Raw genomic sequence first — 15210 nt, 5'->3', positions numbered from 1 at the left:
GGACACAGATATAGGTAAACAGAAGTCCCGAGCTACCTGGTCAAGCCGTCCGTTTGCTGCGTGATTTATTGAAGAAGCAAAAGATGAAGATTAATTTAAGTTCACATCCAAAAACAGGAAATCCTGAAGTTGAGATTAGTCACAACGTTGAGTTCTAGTCGGTTGCATCATCGAAAAACACTTAAATTTACATGTCAGATGAATGTCAGAACATATGGGACATGATGAATTAACAATATTATTTAAAAGTATTTCTTTGGGGATATTAAAAAGGGTCTTCGTAGAGAGAGAGAGAGAGGTCCAGAGAGAGACTACCTATCGTAGCTAAATAGATTCATCAATTTATACTCTTTAGGACCCTGAATCCTCACACACACACACACACACACACACACACAGAGCCGACCTGTGTGAGTTGACCTGAAGCACGGGCTTGTAGAGCTGTGGGATCTTTCTGTTGATGAGGGGCTGCAGCGCCTCCTTCAGGCGGTGGTAGTTCTTCTCCAGCTCCCTCTGGTACTCCTTCTGGTCCGGACCAATCAGGCTCTTGTTCTTACGCAGCGCGTCTTCACACCTGTGGGCAGATGGAGGAGCGTCACGACGGCCTCTACCTGTGTTCATCAAGGCTGGGACATTAACATGAACCCAAAATATCAACAGCAGCTTTGTGACGTTATTTAGGAAGGAAGCCAGCCAAGGAAGCAAGGAAGGAAGGACCCCCCTGCTCTCTCTACTGGGATTTAAATGTTTTCAAGAACTTTCACACGGCCCATACCTCTTTGTGAAGTCTTTGAAGCAGAGGCGGAGCTTATTGTGGTGTCTGTACAGCTTCGGGTCGATGGGAATCTCGGACAGGAAGACCTGAGCCACCTCCAAGGGACCCTGGGAGGAAACAGGCGTGACTCCTCCTCCACTAGTCTCCTCGTGGCTAATGGACCCGGTGGGTTCCGGCCCATTCCAACTCTACCTGGTTGACGGTCGTGCCCACGGACCCCTGGAGGACCATCTGCAGCATCTTGGCGTCGGCGGGGTCCTGGTGCGTGGCGAAGGCCAGCTCCTGAGTCTTCTTCTGCATGTCTTCGATCGCCACCTCGATGGGCGTGGATATGACCTGGAAGGAAACGAGCCGAATATCATCCACAGCTGGAGATGAGAGGGTGGATGAGTTCAGGGTTCAGACGCATGTTGACCAATGACCTCTCCACGACCTTTCAATGACCTCTCCATGACCTCTCCACGACCTCTTATGACCTTTCAATGACCTCTTATGACCTTTCAATGACCTCCATGACTTTAAACCAAATTTCCATGACCAAACATTTTGTGAGATCTCGGCGTACACACGACACGAATGAATGAGACAATAGTTTGATTAAAAGAATACATATTTATATAAAAAGGAAGGGAGGAAGGAAGGAGAGGGAAGGAAGGGAGAGAGGGAGGGAGGGAGGAAGCGAAGGAAAGTAGGATGGGATGGGGAAGGAAGTGAGGGAGGGAGGGAAAGTAGGAAGGGGAAGGAAGAAAGGGAGGGAGGAAGGAAGTGAGGGAGGGAGGGAAAGTAGGAAGGGAAGGAAGAAAGGAGGAGGAGGAAGGAAAGTAGGAATGGATGGGGAAGGAAGTGAGGGATGGAGGGAAAGTAGGAAGGGAAGGAAGAAAGGGAGGGAGGAAGGGATGGTGAAGGAAGTGAGGGAGGGAAAGTAGGAAGGGAAGGAAGAAAGGGAGGGAGGGAGCGAAGGAAAGTAGGAATGGATGGGGAAGGAAGTGAGGGAGGGAGGGAAAGTAGGAAGGGAAGGAAGAAAGGGAGGGAGGGAAAGTAGGAAGGGATGGGGAAGAAAGTGAGGGAGTGAGGGAAGGAAGGAAGCGACGGAAGGTAGGGAGCAAGTAAGAAAGAAAGCTAGTGAAAGAGCCAAGGAAGTAAGGAAAGAAGCCAGGCAAGGAAAGAAGGAAGGCAGGGAGGAAGCAAAGGAAGTTAGGAAGGGAAGGCAGGAATGAAGTAATAAAGCCATGGCAGGAGGAAAGGAAGCGAAGGAAGGGAGGAGGGAAGGAAGGAAAGACCCCACCCTGCGCTCTCTCTTTTGGGAGTTAATTGTTCTCAAGGACTTTTCCAGGCCCGTGACCACGCCCCCCCGTCGTCGCCGTGGTTACCTCCTCCTTGTGGATGATGTTGATGCGCGTCTTGATGTAGGGGAACGCGTGCGACGTGGTGAGGATGGTCTTGCGCTTGAACTGCTCGTGCAGGTCGCCGTGGGCGCGGCCGTCCAGCGTGAACGGCGTGCAGTACACGAAGCGCCGCAGGTTGTAGTTCTTGTCGAAGTACGTGATGCGGTCCTTCATCTCGTACGCGTCGAAGTACGGCTCCACGTACGTGATCTGGATGAAGGCCTAGGAGACGAGGACATGAGGACACGAGGACACGCGGGGGCGGGGTAAGGTTTTAGCCCGGAGTCACAAATCAAACCTAAAAACATCAGATTATTGATACAAGTTTATACAATAATGAGGTTTTTTAAATGGCTGCTCACACAATGAAAAGTGAGAATAGAGATTATCCTCTGAGACGTCGTGAACTAACGAGTTATGATGCAACAACTTCAACACAAAGCTAATGAAATAAAAACCAGGGTTTCTACTGTTGCTATGGCCACCAAACCTTTTAATGGCCGCCAGTATGAGAGCTTGTGCCGGCTTATATTTCTTCTAAAAATGTTATTAATTATTTCAAACTCGGCGTAAATGAACACGTGACTATAACACATATCTAGGACTTTTACAAAAACTTTGATTACATTTTTTTTCAGGACACAATGTAAAATATATTTTTTTCTCCCACGATTGGAAATAACCATTTTTAAATTCCAGGACTTTTCCAGGTTTTCCATGACCGAACGAACCCGGAAAAACATCCATGTCAGAGGCACAGTAAATTAAATATATATTAATCAGATAAACAACAACAAGCTACATGCATGAAGATGGATTCTCAGGCTAAAAATCAGTGTACAACCTTATTCGGGTCCAACTTGCACTTGTCCACGGGGTTAGAGTCCTTGATGACTTCCACCTGGTCCTCTCCGAAACGCTCGCCATAGAAGCCCTGAGAAGAAATGCGGCGCAGAACATCACTAGTGGTGAAGCATGGTATTACAGGAGAATCTAGAGGCTTCCGTGGTGGTATTTTTTTTTACCTCCAGCCTGTGAGAAATCTCCGCCAGCTTGGTGATGGCCGGCTCCTTGTACACAAACTCCTGCTCGTCCAAGTCGCCGAACTTCGGGCCGTAAATGCCGATTCTGAAGTACGTACCGAACATCCTCTTTCCAGCCTGGGAGAGAGGAACGGAAATAGATATTACATTCATATGAGAACATCTTTTATTGCGCTTGAGATTTTCAAAATATAAGCAACACTTTTATAAAGGAATTGTCCAAATCAGTGAGTGGGAATACCGTGTTTACAGAGTGTAGCTTATACATGTGTGTTTGAAAGCTTTTCTATATGGAGGACCTAAAATGTCTTAAGTATAAATAAATAAATGCATGAATAAATACAAGAATTAATAAATAAATGCTTAAATACATGTATAAATAAATAAATAGAGGAATAAATAAATACATGATTAATTAAATGTATAAATACAAGAATAAATAAATAAAAGCCTAAATAAATGTAATTAAATAAATACAGGAATGAATAAATATAAGTTATACCTAAACAGGACATCATTAAATAAATCTATTTCTACATTTCTGTATTTCTTCATTTATTTATGTCAATGTGTCCACACGTATTTCTTCATTTATTTATGTTTCCTTGTATTTTATTTTTTTCTTTGTACATTTAAGCATTTATTTATTTATTCCTGTATTTATTTTCTTTATACATTTCTTTAAGCATTTATGTATTTATTCCTGTATTTTCTTTTTTTCTTTATATATTTCTTTAAGCATTTATTTATTTTCTTTATACATTTATTTAAGCATTTATGTTTTTATTCCTGTATTTTATTTGTTTCTTTATAATTTTTTTAAAGCATTTATTTATTCCTATATTTATTCATTTATTTATACTTAAGACATTTTAAGTCCTCCATATTTCTATGAATGTGTCGGATAGGAAGCGACCTCAAGATTATCACCGGTAACCACACAGTAATAAGCAGGTATGACATCATCAGAGGACGAGCCGGTCGCCGGTTTCACATCAGTCACCAGGCAGAGGGCGAAACATCAAACAGGGAGAAACACTTAACTATTCTAAAATGAGCAGCAGCATATTCCCAGAACAAGTGGAACAGATACTACTAAACAGGAATATCGTTAAATAAATTTAAATCGACTCTTAACTTTCTGGATTTTGCCGAGCATGTAGGTACATGATGTTCTACGACTGCTTTGAGAAAAGTAGGCGGAGCTAAGAGAGAGAGTGAGCTACTAAAAGGAGCTCGGGTCACGAGCGGTGACGGGAAACACAAGAAACTCTGAGAAACAACAACAACAACAACAACTGCTTCGACCGGATGCCTGAACTCAACCCACTCCGTGATATTTTAGGAAGAACAGTGACGAAAAACATTGACATTAAATCCAGAAACTCTGAGAAAACACAGCAGGGCTGACACATATGTTAACGTGTGTGTGTGTGTGTGTGTGTGTGTGTGTGTGACATAAGAAAGGGAGAAGCTGTGGTAAGTCGGCATGTTATTCCAGTAAAAGATCTTTTAAAGAACCCTCTTGGTAATCTGGTGGGGAAAAGCTTTAAAAATGACCACAACTGCTCATTCAAAAATAAATGTAAGAAAACATTTTTAAAAAGGCCCTGAAAACTAAAAAGGAACTTACCACAAGACACAATTAAGTAAAGTGGGAAGGAAGGGTCGGCAACCGGGGAAATAAAAAAGGAGAAAACAGAACACATTTTAATCCTCCAGAGAAAAAACACAGTAGATAAAATATCTCCATTGACTTTAAAAAATAAAATAATTTAAGAACATAAAGTCATTGCGGTGGATCCAGAACATGCAGACAACAGTTATGACAAAAAAAACAAAGTGAGAAAAAAACTAAAACAGATCCACAACATGCACTCAGTGCATTACCAAAAAGGACCACCAGGGGCGCCTCCATGCAACAAACCACGAGAACTCAGGAGGTTAATACTGTGACGCAAAAGAACCGAATGGATGAAACGATATCAGGGGTCGATTCTGTTTGAACTGTTAGAAAGAAAAGGGCGAGAATAAGAACTAATCAAAATAATAATAATCAATAACAAAAAGGGATCAATCAAAAACAAGGTGTTACAAATTTGTAAATTAATGCAGCAAATAAAATCTATTAAACCACAACAAAAGACAAAAAGAACCATGTACTTATTAATATATATGTATATCTAAATATATATATATATATATTTAAAAAAATATATCTAAATGAAAAAATATATATATAAATATATATATATTTATATATATATAAATATTTATATATATAAATATATTTATATATATATATTATATAGATATAATATATATATTTATAAATATATTTATATCTATATATATTTAGATATATATTTATATATATAAATATATCTATATATATATATAAAAATATAAATAAAAGTCTTATTTTAATGGCGTGTAGCTGTAATACCCAATTGCGACAGCAGGTGGCGCAAACGGATACCCCGTGCGCTGAAATCGAGCCCCGTGGTTGAAGATGAGATGAAATGGTGAAAAGTGCGACTGCGTTCAGACAGAAGACGATGAAGGTGAGGAAGAGTGCGGACCGTGTGCAGGTGATGCATTCAATGACACCGGCCACGCTGCGTGAGAACACGCTCCTCCCGCGCAGGAAGCGGAGCAAGGAGAGAACGGCCGACGGCGTCCGCAGATGTTAATGGATTTATTTTTGTTTTTTCGTGCGTAACGAAGCAAAGAGAGCGAACGGAAAAATGCCCACGGCCGGCGAATGGAGAGATGATGAGAGAGTAAACAAAGACGACGATAAGATAAACAACACGAGCAGAGGGGGCCAAGCAGGAAGTGTGTCGCCACCTACCTCCCAGCCAGTGCTCTGTGTGACAAAGAGAATACAGGACAGGTAAACCACACACACACACACACACACACACACACGCCAGAGAACTGATCTCCGACGGGCGGAAAATAATCCTCCGTTCATTACATAAGGATTTATTCCTAATATCCTCATTATGAGTCGCACAACTGTTCCTGAAGAAGAACAAACTGGAGTCTCTTCCCACGCCTCCTGCTTCCTGCCTCCTGCTTCCTACCAGAACTCTCGATAAACACTGGGAAATAACAAATCCATGCAACGCTCCGTGTGTGTGTGTGTGTGTGTGTGTGTGAAGGAAACATGAGTTTTTTCCCAAGTTGTGTTTTGGGTTACTTGTTTAAAATAACGTGACGTACTCTGAGGGAACGACTTGATCTTTTTGTCCCGTTTCTCTGTCAAACTTGAAGCTCCTCTACACTTCGGTGTGTGTGTGTGTGTGTGTGCGTGTGTGTGTGTGTGTGTGTGTTTACCTGATGCACAATTTTGCCAAAGGCCTCCTGCAGTTTACCATGAATGGTGGCCAGCTTCTTGGCGTCCCGGTTGGCCTCGTGGACGGGAATCAGAACCTTGTACACCTCGTTCACCGCCTCGTACATGCCCGCCTGAGAGGGACACACGTGTTGGTAGGCACACGTATGTTAGTATGCACACGTATGTTGGTACCGTCACTCAGTCATTAACACCTCAGCTTAAAGTTAGAGAGTTTCATTTCAGAATTAGGACGACTGGAGGAGTAAAATACAGCCGTCACGGGTCTACTGGTAACAATAATAACAATAATTATAAGAATAATAATAATGCATTCAATTTATATAACGCTTTTCAAGGTACTCAAAGACACTTGATATCACATTAGCAAGGAAGGGAGGGAAGGAACTGAGGAAGGTAGGAAGGGAAGGAAGGAAGGAAGGAAAGGGAAGGATGAAGCGAAGGAAGAGTAGGAAGGCAGGAAGCGAAGGAAGTAAGAAAGGAAGGAAGCCAGGGAAGGCGGAGAGGAAGGGAAGACAGGAAAAATTAAGGAAGGAAGCCAATGAAGGAGGGAAGGAGGCAAGGAAGGGAGCGAAGAAAGCGAAGGGAGGGAAGGAAGGTAGGAAGGGAAGGCAGGAAGGAAGGAAGGAAGAAAGGAAGGAAGCCAGGGAAGGAGGAGAGGAAGGGAAGGCAGGAAAAATTAAGGAAGTAAGCCAATGAAGGAGGCAAGGAAGGAAGCGAAGGGAGGGAAGGAATTAAAACCTCCTAAAATCGATACAATAAAAATAACAACAATTTCAATAATAAAGTAGAGCAGACGGTCACAGATTTAAAAACAGTTCTGAACAGGTTTTGATTTGTGATTTTTATAAAAATGTAAAAGGTCGATGCACTTTCCAAAGGAGGAGGAGGAGATATAGAGAAGAAGAGTTAGAATGACAAGAAAAAGATTCCCAGACGACTTCCTCCTCCTCCCCCTCCTCCTCCTCCTCCTCCTCCTCCTCCCCCTCCTCCTCCTCCTCACCATGGAGAAGGAGGCGGCCGCCTGCTCCAGGAGTCCCACCAGGCCGATCTCCGTGAAGTACTTCCCGGAGCAGATGCCCTCCTCGTCTGGAGACACCACGTCGTCGGAGACGGCCGATTCCTCCAGCACGTTGGAGGAGATGTTCTGGAACAACACACACACACACACACACACACACACACACACACACACACACGTGAGCAGACGCCTCTCTCGCCGCGTGAGCACACGCCACACGGCAGCCGGCGCTCGCCCTCACCTGGAAGGTCACGCAGCCCACCGGCAGGTACTTGCGGTCCTCCAGCATGCTCAGGTACTCGGCCACCAGGGCGGCGCTGTGCACCAGGCACTGGGCCGCCTCGGCGTGGTTGTTCCTCTCCGAGTGTTTGCCCGCCATGTTCTGGAGCCACGTCAGCCGCAGGTCCGGCGACGTCTGGTAACCCTTAGCGATCCTGGGAGCGTGGAATCAAAAAGACACACACACACACAGGATGATCACAGAGCAGAAATACATTGGCAGGTGATGGAGAGGTGTTTGCTACTGTGTGTGTGTGTGTGTGTGTGTTCTTCACCTGTACATGAGGTCTATCAGCATCTCGGGGTCTTCCTGGTGCTCCTTCATCTTGACGGTGTCGGACAGGATCATGTGCAAGTTGAACACGAGGTCCTGGACCTGGAAAGAAAAAAAGAGGAAGAAGAAAAATAGAACGAAGACCTGGAGTTATTGCGTCGCTTCATCTCACCGAAGTCAGGAGGCGGTGGAGAACGCACGTGTAAATCAGTGGATTCAGTAAAAACGGAGGAGCCGTACCTGGTCGGGGAACGTGGTCTCCCGCAGCTCCAGGTCCTCCTCGGCGTACGTCAGGATCGTCTTCAGGGAGCGACGCAGGAACTCCTCGTTGAAGTTCTGAGACGTTCCCACCAGCGACGACAGAGATATGGTGACCTGCATCTTCACTCGGGCGAAGTTCTGAAGGCACGGGAAGAAAGAAGAAGAAAAAGGAGAAGAAGAAGGAAAAAAGAAGAAGAAAAAGAAGCAGGCAAAGAAGAATAAGGAGGAGAAGAAGAAGAAGGCAAAGAAGAATAAGGAGGAGAAGAAGAAGGCAGAGAAGAAGAAGGCAAAGAAGAATAAGGAGGAGAAGAAGAAGGCAAAGAAGAAGAAGAAGAAGGCAAAGAAGAATAAGGAGGAGAAGAAGAAGGCAAAGAAGAATAAGGAGGAGAAGAAGAAGAAGGCAAAGAAGAATAAGGAGGAGAAGAAGAAGAAGCAGCAGGAAGAACGAAGAAAAAGAAGAAGGCAAAGAAGAAGAATAAGGAGAAGAAGAAGGAGCATGAGAAGAAGGAAAAAGAGGAAAAGAAGAAGGGGGAGGAGGAGGGGAAGAAGAAAAAGCAGCAGGAAGAAAGAAGAAGGAGAAGAAGGGCCCTCTTTAAAAGAGATGTTTCATCTCAATGAGGCTTTTCCTGGTTAAATAAATTCAAATAAAGTCAACAAATCAAATGTTTAACCTTCACTCGCGACACATTGCAGAAGCTCTTTGAAAGCTACGCTCCAAAAGGTCCCTGAACTCATCGTCCCAGGTTCATGAACACAACACCTCGGCCGTACTCACATTGCCGATCTCAAAGTTCTGCCTCATGAGCAGGTAGAGCGAGGCACTGGCGTGCGCCCGGATGCAGCCGATGCTGCTGCTGCAGCTGCGGAGCAGCCGCAGGCACAGGTCGGCACACTGCTCCGTCTCCTCCTCGAACAGCAGCTCGGGGAACTGGAGGAGGAGGGAGGACACGCAGGGGTCACAGCAGGGGTCATACAGCATGTGGAGGACGCTCCATGACCTTTACATGACCTTTCAATGACCTTTCCATGACTTTAAACCACATTTCCATGACCAAACATTTTGGGAAATCTCGGTGTACAGAAAAGTATAAACCTTAATGACAAAAATGAATGAGACAATAGTTTGATTAAAAGTATATACATACATACAGTATACATATTTATATTAAAAGGCAGGAAGGAAGGAAGGAAGGAAGGGAGGGAGGGAGGAAGGCAAAGAAGGAGGGGAAGGAAGCGAAGGGAGGAAAGGAAGGAAGCGAAGGGAAGGAAGGGTGGGTGGGAGGAAAGGAAGTGAGGGAAAGAAGGAAGGGAGGGAAGGAAGAAAGGAAAGAAGGGATGGAAGGAAGGAAGGGGAGGAAGGATGGAAGGGAAGGAAATGAAGGGAGGGAAGGAAGGGTGGGAGGGAGGGAAGGAAGCAAGGGGAGGAAGGAATGAAATGCAGTATTTAAATAAACAATGAGAGCTCCAAAGCTTACAGTATAACCGTACGGGACACAAATGAATGAGACACAATAGTTTGATTAAAAGAATAAAATGTCTCAAAAACAAACACATGTTTTAATTTTCCAGGACTTTTCCAGGTTTTCCACGACCGTAGGAACCCTGTCATAAATCCTGGGAGAAATTGCAGGAATAAAGAAAGAACGGTCCGGGAGCCGATACCTTGGACACCAGCGCCCTCTGCGTGGCGAAGCAGTGCTGCAGGTAGAGGGCGCTCTGGTTGCACGCCATGCTGTGGAGCAACACCTTCAGCACGCCACCCAGGACGCTCTCCTTGGACTCCGTCACGGACACCGTCTGACGGAGGAGAGGAGCGCATGTCGGTGCTTCATGTCGGCTTCTGCATCCACGGCGTCCCGGTCTCTGGCGTACCTGCACAATGATCTCCAAAGTGTCGAGGATGATGACGTTGGCCTCCGTTGCCAGGTTACCGTCGATGAGCGCCTCGTGCTCCAGCTCGGCCCGGGTCCTGCAGTCGAGGAAACAATCGGAGAATACGGTCACAAATAAACAATTAATAAACTCCAAGACGGCGACGCTGATTGTTCTGCTTCACGTCCGATCACCACAATCACCACAATAAGTCATGAACACTGTCTGAGTGGAGGGAAAGGGATGTGTGTGTATATACATATATCTGTAATTAATATATATTTATTATATATATATACTGTATATATATAAATATATATATCTGTAATTAATATATATTCATGATATATATATACTGTATATATATAAATATATATATCTGTAATTAATATATATATTAATATATATATATATAATAAATATATTAATTACAGATATATATAATAAATATTATTATTATATATATCTGTAATTAATATATATTTATAATATATATATATTAATATATGTATGAATTACATATATATATAATAATTATATTTATTATATATATCTGTAATTAATATATATATATTTATTATATATATATATATATTAATATATAGATTTATATATGTATGAATTACATATATATATAATAAATATAATTATATATATATAATATATATAAATATAATATATATAACTTTTATAAGGAGGCTGTTCTTCAACATTAAAGAGGAACAGCCTGGTAATCCATTCCTGGTCTATGGGTAGAACACTAGGGCGAAATGTTGTGTGTATATATATGTGTGTGTTTTGAGTTTGACACCATAACCAAACTGGCTCTCAGTAGTTATGAATCGGACTAAACTAAATAATCTATGACAATCAAGAGCTGTCGCTATATGTGGATCAACGAGGAGGGAGACACACGAGTCAGAACCCCAAAAACAAGAAGCACGCTGGTTAAAAAAGAAAAAAGACCCACGGCAACCAACACCAACCCTGAGACACACACTGTTACCAGGACAGAGGGAATTATGGGATGGGAGGGGGGGGGGGCAGAATCAGGGGGTCACTGTTGGTGCATTCATGTGCATGTATGAATTTAAGGAGTCAGTGACTACAATAATGACTGTGGATCACCCAAAACTCAAATGAATTAGTACAAATCAAGACGTGTTTCTATTCGAGTTAATCAGGAGGACATCTAATCAAATGAGTCCTGTGTCCATGGCAACCAGCTGCCCACAAGCATGTGAATACACCGTAAACGAGGAGCTAAAAGCAGCAGGGGGGGTCAAAAAGAAAGAGCACACGGCAAAGGTGGAGCATACAGTACCTGATGGATCTGTGACTCCTACATAAACACACACAGCATGTGAGAGAACAAATGGACAAATTAAGAAAAAACTACAAGGCTGGAGCTGAAAATACAACAAGAACAAAAAGAGAGAAACATCTCATTTCAAACCCGCCCACAGAGACGCTCAGCGTCGGACGTTTTGTCGTCATTTGACAAAATAAGTGACGTAAAGATACAAAACTGTCGCTTTTGACTGCATAAAACAGATATATGAACATTATTCAAATTAGTCTGATTCTCTTCCAGGTAAATCTGTTTGGAAAATGAAGGAAAAAAAATACACACGGAAACTTGTGAAAAATGGAGATGAACTCATGAAAGAGAGATTTGTTAATGGTTTGTATATATATATATATATACACACATATATATATACATATATACAAATATATATATATACATATATATACATATACACATATATATATATACATATATATATACAAATATATATATACACACATATATATGTATGTATATATATATATATAATATATACATATATATATATTACTAGATGTACTGTAGTGGTGTGTGTGTGCACATGTCAGCGTGTGTGTGTGAGCGTGTGCATGTGTGTGTGTTCCTTCAGAAAACCTCTCTGCAGAGCACAGTGTAGTTCCTAATCTGGCGTCTCTGGAGCGTCTTTGAACTCAGAACTCGGAGGACGTACTTGTCCATCTTCTCGCTGTTCTGCCTCCAGTGCGTCATGTCCTTCCTCCAGCGGAGGTTCTCCTGACTGCCGAACGTGCTGCCAGATGGACTCCGCTCTGAAGGGAAAGAGTGCTCACTTGTTTTTATTGGCGGTGAAAGAAGGTGTGTGTGTGTGTGTGTGTGTGTGTATACAGGGAAACGTGACGACTTTGGCTTAATGCCTGTAGTCAGAGCTACAGTACAAATAAAGGATACATTGTGTGTGTGTGTGTGTGTGTGTGTCTATAAGTCACACAACCGCCTCCCTGTTCCGTACGTCTTGTTTTAGCCTCACTTTACTCGCCTGAGTTCACTCACTTGACTATTTGTGAGTCATTCGCTTCATTCCCGCCTTAGAGGGGGCGGGGCTTATCTCCATGGAAACAGTTATCATTTCCTTCACCCACCACGGAAGAACTAACCACTAGTTCTGCTTCATACGTGTTGAGGACGTCCCACAAAACATCGGAACATCTAACGCCCTCGTGAATGATAACAATAATATTATATTTATATATATTTAAACATGACATCACCCGTAGGCTCACACAGCTCGGTGACTTTCACCTCTACGTCTGAATAACTGCCGCTTCCAGCGCCACTAGAGCAGCAGTTCACCAACGGCGGAGCAGCCCAAAGCTGATTGGCTTTCGCAACTTGTCGTCGGGCAAATTTTTTCCGCCAAAGTTCGAATATTTAAACTTGAGGCGAAAGAGGCGAATTTGTCACGCTTCTCTCACCCAGCTGTCCGCGGCTGCGTCGCACCATCTCCTGTCGGGCCCCGATGCTTCCCAAGATGGCCTCCTCCAGCTTGGCCTTCATGTCCTTGGACTTCTTGAAGGTCAGGCTGTTCATCCGCTCGAACGCCTTCTTCCCCTGCATGGTGAACACAACATGGGCCTTGTATCCACGAGGCGGAGCGGCGAGTGGGCGGACAGAGAAACACAGCGGAGAGGAAGTTATTCGCACCACGGCACTCGGCAGGCGGGCGGAGCGACACAAAAACAAGTGTGTGAGCGCAGAGAAGGAGACGGGGCGAGCGGGTCGGAGGAAGGGAAACACACGGGGGAAAATACATGGTTAAAGCAGAGAGAGCAGCTTTTAATATTGGATCACCACATGGCAGGAAAAGCTTGTGCAGAGGAGGATGTGCTGCAGGGTTCATACACATGTCCACCAATGGGCTGACAGGCTTTAAACCAACTGTCCATGATAAAACATGTTGTGATACCTCGGTGGAGACACGATGGTGGATTATCCCTGAGCTACCGTTGCTATGGCCACCGAACTTTTAAGTTAAGGTGAGTTCACTCGGGAAATTCTTTTTTTAAATGTATTTTGAGCGTCTTTCTTTTTAAAAACATATAAATTATTTCAAACTCAGTGTAGATGAACAAGTGAATATAATAACTGGTTCAGGACTTTTCCAAAACTTTTAGGATAACATTTTTCTTCAAGGACTTTTCCAGGCCTGGAAATAACCTTTTTTTAAATTACGTGACTTTTCCAGGTTTTCCATGACCGTACGAACCCTGCACGTACACACGGAAAAATGAAGTTGCCACCTGGAACCGAAAATGGTTCTTCAGAGTGATGTCAAAGAAGAACCATTTTTTGTTTCCACAAAGAACCTTTTCAAACCAGGGTTCTTTAAAGAACCATGTCCTTAAATAGTTCTTCAAAGAACCTATAAAGGTGTCTCAGAGAACCTTAAATAAATGGTTCTTTAAGGCACCATTTCTGGTTCCACAACGAACCTTTAAAAAATGGTTCTTTAAGGCACCATTTCCGGTTCCACAAAGAACCTTTCAAAACAGGGTTCTATACAGAACCATTTCTTTAAAGAGTTCTTCAAAGAACCTGTAAAGGTATCTCAAAGAACCTTAAAAAAATGGTTCTTTAAGGCACCATTTCTGGTTCCACAAAGAGACTTTTTAAAGCAGGGTTCTTTAAAGAACCATTTCCATAAATAGTTCTTTAAAGAACCTATAAAGGTGCCTCAACCAAAAGACTGGTTCTGCAGTAGGTGACGGTTCTTCGTAGAACCACAAAGCCTTTTAAAGAACATTTCAGAACCACTCTTATGTTCCGCCTCGTCTCCGTGGATGTTACCTTGTACTCGAAGCAGGAGACGCAGAGGTAGAGGAGGTCCAGCAGCCGGTTGAGCTGCGACACCGACAGGTCCATGAACCACTTCTGCAGCACCAGCTCGTCGGCGTTCTTCAGAACCCAGAGCAGGCAGATGAGCAGACTGCGACTGGACTCGGCCGAGAAGCTCCCGTGCTGACGACTCGCCTGGAAGGACGAGGAGGAGGAGGACATAAGAGAAACAGAGTTATATATATATTTATTAGGGCTGTCAATCGATTAAAAAAAATTAACTAATTAATCGCACCTTTTGAAATTGCGATTAATTAATCGCGATTAATCGCGATTAATTGCGATTAATCGCAATTAAAAGTTAAAAGTTAAAAGTTCATTCTTTTTAAAGACAAAACTTCACACAGAGCTGTGTTTTCAAAGAGGCTCCTACATATACAGTGCCAGCGAGGTATTTAATATCGTGGATGATAAATTGTTTCTTCAGTGAAACATCAGATTAGTAAAAAAAAAAGAAGTATATTGAGACCCCATTGGTCCTGTCATCTTTAACATTGAACACAGCAGAACCAGTGGCCTTGATAACTGACTGACATTCAAATGTCACGTTAACCCTCTGGAGGCTGGGGGCATTTTATACATTTTACAAACAAACAAAAATCGTTTAACCCCCTTGTTTTGCCTGGGTCATTTAATACACCACCCTCCGCCTTCGGGTTAATTTGACCCCATTCAATGTTTAATGTCGGTGTTCTTTCGGTAGTCAACAAACAAACATAAAGTGCCTCACACTTAAAC

General features: G+C 43.1%; 1 protein-coding gene across 16 annotated transcripts in view; it reads right to left on the bottom strand.

Annotated features, from left to right (window-relative positions):
• Window positions 1-15210, bottom strand: part of dock7 (dedicator of cytokinesis 7) — a 66170-nt gene that overhangs the window by 909 nt on the left and 50051 nt on the right. For 3 of the 16 annotated variants that reach the window (XM_056415383.1, XM_056415394.1, XM_056415386.1), the window contains 19 exons: window positions 14425-14607; window positions 13053-13212; window positions 12293-12389; window positions 11596-11613; window positions 10272-10368; window positions 10062-10196; window positions 9175-9327; window positions 8379-8537; window positions 8140-8240; window positions 7827-8019; window positions 7568-7711; window positions 6546-6677; window positions 6058-6072; window positions 3186-3311; window positions 3005-3094; window positions 2146-2382; window positions 968-1111; window positions 776-882; window positions 407-574 (listed from right to left, as the gene is read on the bottom strand). In XM_056415383.1, coding sequence (XP_056271358.1) covers window positions 407-574; window positions 776-882; window positions 968-1111; window positions 2146-2382; window positions 3005-3094; window positions 3186-3311; window positions 6058-6072; window positions 6546-6677; window positions 7568-7711; window positions 7827-8019; window positions 8140-8240; window positions 8379-8537; window positions 9175-9327; window positions 10062-10196; window positions 10272-10368; window positions 11596-11613; window positions 12293-12389; window positions 13053-13212; window positions 14425-14607 — 2459 coding nt within the window. Of the gene's footprint in view, window positions 1-36; window positions 57-406; window positions 575-775; window positions 883-967; window positions 1112-2145; window positions 2383-3004; window positions 3095-3185; window positions 3321-6057; window positions 6073-6545; window positions 6678-7567; window positions 7712-7826; window positions 8020-8139; window positions 8241-8378; window positions 8538-9174; window positions 9328-10061; window positions 10197-10271; window positions 10369-11595; window positions 11614-12292; window positions 12390-13052; window positions 13213-14424; window positions 14608-15210 lie in introns of those variants that run through there. The other 13 variants (XM_056415392.1, XM_056415395.1, XM_056415393.1 and 10 more) reach the window with 11 other exon arrangements.

This window comes from Pseudoliparis swirei, chromosome 5, assembly GCF_029220125.1.
Source record: "Pseudoliparis swirei isolate HS2019 ecotype Mariana Trench chromosome 5, NWPU_hadal_v1, whole genome shotgun sequence".
Classification (NCBI taxonomy): domain Eukaryota; kingdom Metazoa; phylum Chordata; class Actinopteri; order Perciformes; family Liparidae; genus Pseudoliparis; species Pseudoliparis swirei.
Note: the sequence above shows the minus strand (reverse complement) of the source record. Positions and strands in the feature narration are given on the sequence as shown.